Here is a 10,428-nt window from a genome sequence, read left to right as displayed (position 1 = left end):
TTTTTTTGAACTGGGAATCAAACTCAGGGGACCTTGCACTTGTTAGGCAGGAGGTGGAAACACTGAGTTAAATCCCCGCCCCCATTAGCCTTATTTTTTCCACTTTTAGAAATGCATAAATAACAAGCTTGCTAATTTAACTCTCCTTAATTTATTGAGGCCTTAATTTCTTTTTTTTTCTCATTGAGTTTATTGGTACATTTTAGGTATACAGTACAGTTACATTCATCATTGGGATCTTGTACCTTTACATGACAGGTCTTGGTTCTCATTTTTTCCCCTTGTCCCTGCCCTCCCTTAACCCCCTCCTCCTTCCCTATTTACAAATACTTTATTTCCACTTTTTCATTTTCTCATTTTTTTTCCTTTTCCCTTATTACCTTTCACCTACCCTTCCCATTTCCCCTACACCTTTATCCTTTTTTTTCCTATTTCACATTGTCAATAATCCATTAGGATCTTATATACCATTATACTTTTTCACACCAGAGAAACTATTCGGCATTTATACGTGTGTGACTTATTTATTTCACTTAGGAGTTTATCCTCAATATGTGTCCATTTTCCTATGAATGAGTCTAATTTTTCATTCTTCATGGCTGAGTAGTATTCCATTTTATAGAAAAACCACATCTTCTTTATCCAGTCTCCAATGGATGGGCAAATGGGCTGTTTCCAAGTTTTAGCTATTACGAACTGTGCCACTATAAACATAGGTGCGATATATCACTGTGATATGATTCTTTTAATTCTTTTGGAAAGATACCCAGCAGAGGAATAGCTGGGTCAAATGGAACCTCTAACTGTAGTTCTTTGAGTTATCCCAATAGTGATTTCCATAGTGGTTGCACCAATCTGCACTCCCACCAACACTGGAGAAGGGTTCCTTTCTCCCCACAACCCCACCAGCATTTGTTATTGGTTGATTTCTTGATAGCAGCCATTCTTTGTGGGGTGAGGTAGAAGGCCTTAATATTTTTTAAAGATGACTTTAAAACCAAAACACTGGGCTGCAGATGTAACTCGGGGGCAAAGCACTTGCTAGCATGCCCTGGGTTTGGTCTCCAGCACTACCAAAAAAATAAAAAGCTAAAGCTTAAATCAACACACAGTGAAAGCATAGTAAAAATATCCAAACTTCAGATCTGACTTACTTACTACATAGAGCCTAAGAATGATGAAACATTTTTCCTTTCCAGATAAGTTAATAATTTAAAATATAAATAATTATTTAAAATTCCTCTGAACAGAGACCTTGAAAGTTTCTGGTACAAGAAAAACAAAAATCTCAAAGGTTGATAGTCATTTCATTCTATGGTGCAACAGAGCTTGGATTTTGTTTGCCTTTGTTTGTAATTACTTTAAAGTCTTCCTCCATTTTAAAATTAAGATTCACAAATGAATTGGATATCACTGTTTCTGCTTGATCAGTCTGAATGATAGAATCAGCCTGCAGCTTTTTCTGCTGGAATTGTCTTTCTGCTTCTTCAGACATCCTGTTTTCTTCTTCAAGAGCAATAGTAGGCAAAACATCTTTCTTTTCTAGTCCCTTATTCTTTTGTTTCACCACTAACAAAGTGGATGACTCTTCTTGGAACTTTCTTCTTTTCTTCTGTGACTCCCAGTTCTACATTTTCAAAGCCTCTTTCATTACACAGCCAAATTCCCCAAAATTGCTGCAGCTTCAGTGACTGACACTAGATGGTATCTGCTTCTGCACAGCCCAGTTCTTATTCCATCATCTTTGTGACCTCGGGGCTGCTGGTGATACAGGGAAATGGCTGATAAGCCCCCTTTTCTGTATATTCTTTAGCTGTTTTTTTAATCAGTACCAGAGATGGATCTCAGGACCTTGAGCTTGCCAGGCAGGTATGGTGCCACATCCCGAGCCCTAGCTATCCATGTTCTTTGTGGTTATCATAGGGATTACATTTAGCAACCTTAAATCGTGCTTATACCAGCTTCAGTTCAATACAAAAATTTTGTTCCTTTAACAACTCTGCTACCACAAAAATAGAAAGACACTGTCTATGCACAGGGAAAGGTATAGGCTTAGAAAATGTGAGAAGAGGGGCAGGGGATATAGCTCAGTGGTGCCACAACTGCCTGGCAAGCACAAGGTCCCGAGTTCCATCCCTGGTACAAAAAAAGAAAGAAAAATGTGAGAAGACCTTAAATTTACATTTCATTCTGATCCTTGGCCCAGAGGTAGCATACAACAACAACAACAGCAACAATAAAATCCTGGTAAGTGAGAACTGCTCTTCATAGTTACCAATGTTATTAGATTCTAATTTTATCAGTCACCAAATTATATTTGCATACATTGTGTATCAAAAACCATAAACAGATAACTTAATGCATTAGTTGCTTAATCACAAAACGTGGAGTAGAACCAAAGTTATAATAATACTGGCTTTTAGATTAATACCTGTAATTATTTCTTTCCAGTGTTCTCCTAAATCAGGTATAAAACAAAGGATACAATTATAAACTGCAAGTATCCCTTGAATGTGCTGCTTTCAAAATTCTTTTTCTTTGTCTTTCAATGGTGTGGCTATAACTTTGTCTTAGAATAGGCCTGAATTCATTGTACTTGGAGTTAGTTGAGATTCTTGAATGTTTAAATTCATGTCTTTCATCACATTTGGGAAAATTTTAGCCATTATTTTTTCAAATATTCCGTGTTCTCCGCTGCCTGCCTCTCAAGCACAAGGTCCTGTGTTCGATTGCTGGTTTAAAAAAAAAATCTCTGTTCCTTTATCTCTTCTTCTGGGATGCCACAATGCCTAAGTTACACCATTAATAGTGTCCCACATATCTCTTAGGCTCTATTTACTTCATTTTTAATTTCTCTTCCACAGATTCAATAATTTATTTTTAAATTCATTCTTCTGTCTGCTCAAATCTGCCTTTGAGACCCTCTAGTGAATTGTTCACTTGAGCTACTATACTTCTCAGCTCCAGGCCTTTCTTTTTTGTTTCTTTTTACTTTTTGTCTCTTTACTTCATATTTCTATTTGTTTAAATATCTATTATTGTATTTTACATCTTCCTTTGGCTCTTTGGGCCTCTTTAAGAGTTGTTTTAAAGCCTTTTTCCAGTATATCTATCATTGAATCTTTTTCAGGGGCAGTTTCTTCTTAGTTTTTTCTTTTGAAAGGACCATATTTCCTGTTTTTTTGTATGCCTTGTGGTTTTTTTGTTTGTTTGTTAAAAACAATCTCAGCCAGATGTGGTGCATGCCTGTAATCCCATCACTCAGGAGGCTGAAGCAGGAGGATTGCTGTGAGTTCAAGACCAGCCTGGGCTACATAGTGAGTTCCAGGTCAGTCTGAAGTACGTAGTGAGACCCTGTCTCAAAAAACAACAAACAAACAAAAACCTGAATCTCATAACATGGTGACTCTGGAAATCAGATTCTCCCTACCCCTTTCCTAGTAAAAACCTGAATCTCATATCATGGTGACTCTGGAAATCAGATTCTCCCTACCCCTTTCCTAGTACTGTATTCTAGGGTTAATTTATTTACTTTTTGTTGTAGGCTTTCTCTTATCGAAGAGCACTTTGAAATATAAAATTAAGGTCTTCTCATTTATATTCTGAACCTGCACCTTTCCTTGGGCTATCACTGTGACTTTTTCTAACTTTCTCCGTGTGCCTGGTTGCTTTTGAATGTCTTAACCTTTAACATCTGGCTCACAAATAGGAAAAAGTAAAAAGTGAAGGGTGAGGGGTGTCAGCCTTTTGAATCACCTGGACATCACTCCAGCTAGCAGTCAAGAGGATCATAACAATGGATGAAATACAGCAAAACTGGCCGTCTGCCCTTTTGTCTATATTTCTGTGATTAGAACTAGTAATTATTCATGAGAGCACAGGTCCCTAATTTTGGGAGCTTGTTTGGAGATTCTAGCAGGGTGGCGCAGCTACTCATGTACCCTTGATGAAGGAAATGGTCCTTCTCTATCAGGAGTGGTTATATTCTTCCAGTGCACAGCTTCAGAAGGGATGCACATGGAGTGGTGAGGGAGGAAGGAGACACCCGCCTAGCCAGCCAGATCAGCTGAATCAACCCTTGCTTGGGGTGACAGATAAAGCAGCCAGATCACCCTCACATCCCAGGTCTCTACTTTTGGAAGCCACCATTTGTTTTGCCTAGTCTGGCTCCTACACAGAGAATTGCCTTCTATAGGGATCGGGGTAGGGCATGGGTAGTTGCTACTGAGCTAAAAGCTGATATTGACCAAAATTAACACTCTACCATCTCAGCCTTCCATTGGAAGTTGTAAGCTTTCAGTAGCTACCATAGTTCCAAAATACTCATATCAGGTGGATTCTACCAATGCAATTGTTGTCTAGGTAAGGAGATAAAAATCTTTTATGTACCTCCTATTCTGACACTTTCCCAGAAACCCATGGAATCTACTTCTTTTTGAAGCAGATTTTTAAGTAGACTTTTAAGGGGAGACAAAGCATAGTTCTTGATCTATAACTTGAGGGAACGATAGAAACACAGAGGTAAAAATATTGGTAGGTTAAGGAGAAATAAGAATTTATAGGATAATTCACGATTGTTTTAATCTCTGTATAGTGAGAATCTAATATGAGTAATTTGTAGGTAAGAAAGATTGTCTTATGAAGAGCAGTGGTTTGCAAAATTCTTGAAGAATGATTCAGAGAGTGAAGATTTTTAAAATTCTTTTGGACATGGTGGCGCACACCTGTAATTTCAGCAACCTCAGAGGCATCACAGGAGCATCACAAGTTTGAGGCAAGCCTGTGCAACTTAGCAATACTCAGTCAACTTAAAATTTTAAAACAGAGCTGGGGATGTAGTTCAGTGGCAGAACACTGGCCTAGTATATGTAAGGCCCTGGGTTCAATTTCCAGTACTGAAAAATTCATATCTAAATTTTAAATTTGGAGTGTCCTAGGTTTATATAGATCTACACTGAATTGTAATCCTGGGCTGTAGAATTAAATGTGAATTATTGATTACAAAATTATCAGTCTTTTTTAAAGAAAGTTAACAATTTTAAAAGTAAACTCAGGTTTTGAGTTTTACACATTGTATTTGTTGTTGACCCTGAACCTACTGTTGTTTATTTGACAAGAGAAATAAGAAAAAGAGCAAGAGGGCCAGGGATTTAGCTCAGTGGCACTGTGCCTGTCTGGCAAGCAAAAGGTCCTGAGTTTGATCTCTGATACCAAAAAAAAGAAAAAAGAAAAAAGAGCAAGAACCAGAACTCAGTTGCATCCTCCAATAATAGCTATTGTTTTAGTTACTTCCTCATTGCTGGGACAAAATACCTGACACTCACAAATTGAAGGAGGAAAGGTTTATTTTAGCTCACAGTTTGTAGGGGTTTCACTCCATAGTCAGCCGGCTCCAAGGCACAGTAACATGGCAGAGGGGCATGCAGAGAAGAAACAGTCTGTAGTTTAGAAGACAGGAAGGCAATAAGCCTACCTTCTTTCTGTCTCTTTATAATCCATCCAGGCTACAAGCCTGTTGCTTAGTTCTAACCACACCCAGGGTGGAGCTTCCCCTTTCAGTAAATACATTCAGCCACACACAAAACTCTGCTAATCCAGTTAAAGGACTAATCCAGATATTACACACCCTAGATCCAAACCACCTATGAAAAGCCCCACCTATGAGTGCATGAGGCTTTGGTGGAATATCTAGATACAAGCCAAAACATTTTGCCCTGGCCTCCAAAAAATTCATGTGCAACCCTTACAGAAAATGCATTTAGTCCATCTTGAAGAGTTGCCAAAGTCTTAACAGTTTCAATATTGCTGAAAAGTCCAAGTCAGAATTCTCTGAGATTTAAGGCAAACTCTTAGCTGCAAGCCTCTGTAAATATGAAAAGAAAATTAAACACTTCCAACATACAGTGGCACAAGATAAACATTACCATTTTAAATAGGGGGCTGGAAGAGAATGGGGCTGAAACAAGACTGAAATCCAGTAGGACAAAAAATAAATCCCATAATTCCATGTCCAGTACCTGGGCAATTTGTAGCAAGATGTATACTCCAAAGGTCGTATTTGAGTGGCTCCATCCCTGTGCCACTGCTGGTGATTGTAGCTCTTGTGGCTTTCTCTTGGGCCTCCTTTGCTCACTCCTTGTGGCTTTCCTCTGATGAACCACATTCCTGGCTTCTGCAACCTTCTGGGATTTCCACTGCACCTTCAGCTTTACACTCACTATTTCACACACTGCTCTTTTAAGGTCACACTTTCTGACCTAGGCCTTCTGAGATCTGGGTAGAAGCTTTCCTGACCCTACAACTCTTGCATTCTGCATGTGCCTAAAACCAGCATCATATGGATGACAGACACCAAGGATGGCAGCTAGAGCTGTAGCCGGGCTTCCTTCTCTCTTGGACATAAGGGTTGAGTGCCTGGATTGCTGAGCACTATGGACCTAATCCTGAGGAACACATTTATCTAGGCCATTACCATTCTGGAGCACAACACTCTGGCTTTCCTCTCAAAGCAAAGTTTTTCACTTTTGAAATTTTGAGTCTGTAAAAAGCAGAATTTTGGTTGGTTCTTGTCATGCCCTCGGGTCATCGTTTCTATTGCCCTCTTCTGAAATACTTGGCTTTTTATTGCTAAGCTTTTCAGCAACCAAGTTCTCCTCCTTTTTTTTTTTTTTGCAGTAGTAGGGTTTGAACTCAAGACCTTGTGCTTGTAAGGCAGGCAGCAGCCCTACTAAACTTAATCCCTGGCCCTCCTCTGTTCTATCTTGTAGGCCACAGTTTTACTGGAGTTTTCTTTCTGGCCAGACTAAAAACTTTTTAAATTATTCTGCTGGACCCTTTGCTCTTGATTCTCAACATTGATCTGGCTTAAAGCCCCCAACAGTAGCCATACTACCACCTCAACATTAGACTGCCTTGAAATTTCTCCTGCCAGATTAGTCTCCTATCCTGAAGTTTCTCCAGACATGAGCAAAATGTAGACAAATTTTCTGCCAGAACATAGCACACATGATATTGAGTCCTTCTTCCCAACAGAAACCATCTGAGCCTGGTGTTTGCCACTGGCATTTTTATCAGCATTCTGGTCTTCTGAGCTCTGACTAGAATCTCCCATCAAATGCAGCTTACAGCATTCCAGGGCTGTTTGTTCAGCAGGCATCTCCAAACCTTTCTAAGCTCTTTCTACAAGCCAGTACCAAAGGCTTCTGAACAGTATGGTCAGGTAGTGTCACAGCAAGGACCCCACTTCTCTGGTACCAAAATCTGTTTTAGTTACTTTGTTATTACCAGGACAAAATACTCAACACTCACAAGTTGGAGGCTTATTTTAGCTCACCATTTGTAGGGGTTTCATTCCATAGTCAGCTGGCTCCACAGCAGGGTAGCATGGCAGAAGGGCATAGCAGAGGAGAAATAGTCCATAGCATAGCAGGCTAGAAGGCCTTATTTCTGTCCCTTTATATTTGGTCCAGGCTACAAGCTTATTGGTGCCACCCACACCGAGGCTGAGGCTTGCCTCTCACTAGTTTGTTCAGCCACATCCAGAACTACACTACTTGGATTAAGGGACTGATCCAGATGTCACACACCCTTAATTCATTATGCACACACCCTAAATCCAAATACCTCTTGAAAAGCCCCACCTATGAGTGCATGAGGCTCTGGATGAACACCTAGATATGAGCTATAACAGCTGTGTAGTAGATGTTGAAGGGGAATTTTTGCCCATTAGTGCTGTTATCGCTCTAATCAACATTTAGATGCAGAAGCTATAGACATATTAAAGTTAATATTTCGCTGATTTATAGAGTGCTGTATTTGATCATCTGAGTTTTAACTTGATTATGAATTATTTACCAGTTATCTGACAAATAACTCCCTATCAATTTAGCAGAATTTGGCTATGTCATGTCTGAAAAGTGGTTTTCTGTTGTAGTCTCTGACGTCAACTTGCCCTTTCCATGATCCCACAACCCTGAAAATTTGTAGAACTCTACTTTTTAGGTCTTATATCCATTTTATCTTTTGAACTAAAGTGGTTATTCAATAGTATGACTTTGTTAATATGATACATAGTTTTCAAAGTCAGTAGGCCCCCATCTTAGCTTCTTAATGTGTATATGTTCCAAACTATGCTGAATATTCTAAATTGTTTTTATTAAATGGGGGCTTCTCAAAAATGGAAAAATTATTCAACAATGCTGAACCTTGACATTTCTCTTACATTTTCTTTCAGACTTACAATAAATGCCCTTGCTCAGAAGCTCAATGCTTATTGGAAGGAAAAGACATCTCAAGAGAAATGTGAAACTTCAGCTGTAACCAGGCCAGTAACATAAGTAATAAAATATATCATATGTGAAAGTATTAAGGGTAATGTCCATAGACCAAATGGAGACAACAAGGGTAAAATGTTTTTTACACCAGAAAATTTAATCAGCCAAAAATGAGAAAACACAGGTACTAATTGCTTCATTTTCTAATCCTCTTCATTCTTGTTTAACACTTATGCAGTTTGGATCATAAATGTGAAGAATTTAGTACTGTCGATTTAATAGAGGCAGTGTAATATAGAGGCAGATGATGACCATTTAAATTAGACCCAATCTTGGGTCTTTTCACCACAATCCCAGGTGTAAAGTCAACATCTGCTTCTTAATAGTTGGATGGACTTGAATAAATAATTTACTTCACTTCTGGCACAGTGCCTGTCATAGAGTAGGTATTCAGACACGTTAGCAAATTTCCCTTCTTATTCCTACAGAATATTGTTGGAAGTGAACTTGTATTTCAGAAGAGAAACAGAGAACCCACCATATTAGAGACAAGGTAGAATTTGCATCTAATATAGGGAATTACACACTGAATGGGATGAAATGCATCAGTAAGTCAGAAAAGGAGTATAATACAGAGGACAGAATGAATATCAACACATACAATTCCAATTACATCACTGTCAAAATAGAGATTAGAGTGTTTAAAGTTCATTTGGGAAGGAGAGTAGCAGAAGGGGAAGTAAAATTGATCAAGATGTGATATGTATATGTACCAATTCTCCATGCTGAATGTATTTATTATGTGTCATAAACATACTAATAATTGAATAAGTAGAAATTGAAATCAACAGCTATATGTTTATTTCATCCTTATTCTAAGGATCTCAATTTATGTCCATCCTCTGTGGCTTTCAAAGAAATGCAAATTAAGATGCTCTTTTTATCTTTCAAATTAGCAATGATTAATGCAGTGAAACAAATATTATATACTGATAGTGTAGTACTAGAGACAGAATTGTAATTCTGGTATTTATGAGTAATTATATGTTGGATATTGTTCTAAGTTCTTTACATGTAATTTATTTAATCATCACAATAAGTCTTAAAATAGATTATTTCTTTATAGTTGTAGAGACTGACATACAGAGAATTTAAGTAACTTCCTCAAACTTAGCAAGCAGAAAATGATAGAGCCAAGGTTCAAATATAGGCAGTCAGGCCCCTAAACTACAGTTCTTAACCACTATATGCTTTGCAGAAAAAATAGAGAGGAAATACAGTATGGCTCCCTCAACTTCCTATTTAATGCAAACCTGAGTTAAAAGCCTCTCCTGCCTGCCTGGAATGAAGGATCCACCATGATCCACATGTAACCCAAAGCAGAAAGTCACTGTCATTATGTATTCTTGTCTCTGAGGGCACAAAATTGACATCTTTTTGTAGGAGACTCCATATATATGGATGTAAATCCAAAGCTAATATGACACCCCACCCTGTAAACTACTTTTTGTTGACTGTGGCTCTAAATGAAACAGTATCTGTGTGAAAATGTGCATGGAAATCAGAGATCAAGCCCGAGCTTAGAGCTTAAAGGTTGCAAGTCTGAAGCAGACCAGACCTAAGAGATAGGAAGCTATGGGTCCAAAAATGTATACAAACCATCTCCATTAAAACAGTTGTAACCTGGTGAGGTAGGTGGTGCACTCCTGTAATCCTAGAACTTGGGAGGATCACCATGACTTCATTGCCAGCCTGGGCCACAAAACTGAATTCAACTTGAACTATAAGGCCAACCTGAAATACACAGACAGACCTTTTCTCAAAAAAGAAAAAAAAAGAATTTTAAAAAGAAAAAGACATTGGGGCCAGGGATTTAGCTTAGTGGTACTGCCACCTGCCTCGCAAGTGGAAGGGCTTGAGTTCGATCCCTGGTACCTTAAAAAAAAAAGACATTGTATTTGAGTGGTAGAATTATGAGTGCTTTGTGTATCTTCCGTTTTTCTGTGATGAGATTTTATGATTTATAACTAGGGAAAAAAGAATCATTTAAAATGATAAGAAAAGCACTAAACCAAGGGTTAAAAGAACCACACTGTTCTGTAGAAATATCTATAAAAACAGTGTAAGTTTAACAATATCTTATATATAATATATA

At 38.2% G+C, this 10,428-nt stretch overlaps 1 protein-coding gene across 2 annotated transcripts in view; it reads left to right on the top strand.

Moving 5' to 3' along the window:
* Morc4 (MORC family CW-type zinc finger 4) overlaps nucleotides 1-10,428 on the top strand; it is a 64,755-nt gene that overhangs the window by 30,374 nt on the left and 23,953 nt on the right. For both annotated transcript variants that reach the window (XM_010614066.2, XM_010614067.2), the window contains exon 9: nucleotides 8,234-8,323. In XM_010614066.2, coding sequence (XP_010612368.1) covers nucleotides 8,234-8,323 — 90 coding nt within the window. The remainder of the gene's footprint in view (nucleotides 1-8,233; nucleotides 8,324-10,428) is intronic.

Source organism: Fukomys damarensis, unplaced genomic scaffold (assembly GCF_012274545.1).
Source record: "Fukomys damarensis isolate Sample0158 unplaced genomic scaffold, DMR_v1.0_HiC HiC_scaffold_39, whole genome shotgun sequence".
NCBI classification, from domain to species: Eukaryota; Metazoa; Chordata; class Mammalia; order Rodentia; family Bathyergidae; genus Fukomys; species Fukomys damarensis.
Note: the sequence above shows the minus strand (reverse complement) of the source record. Positions and strands in the feature narration are given on the sequence as shown.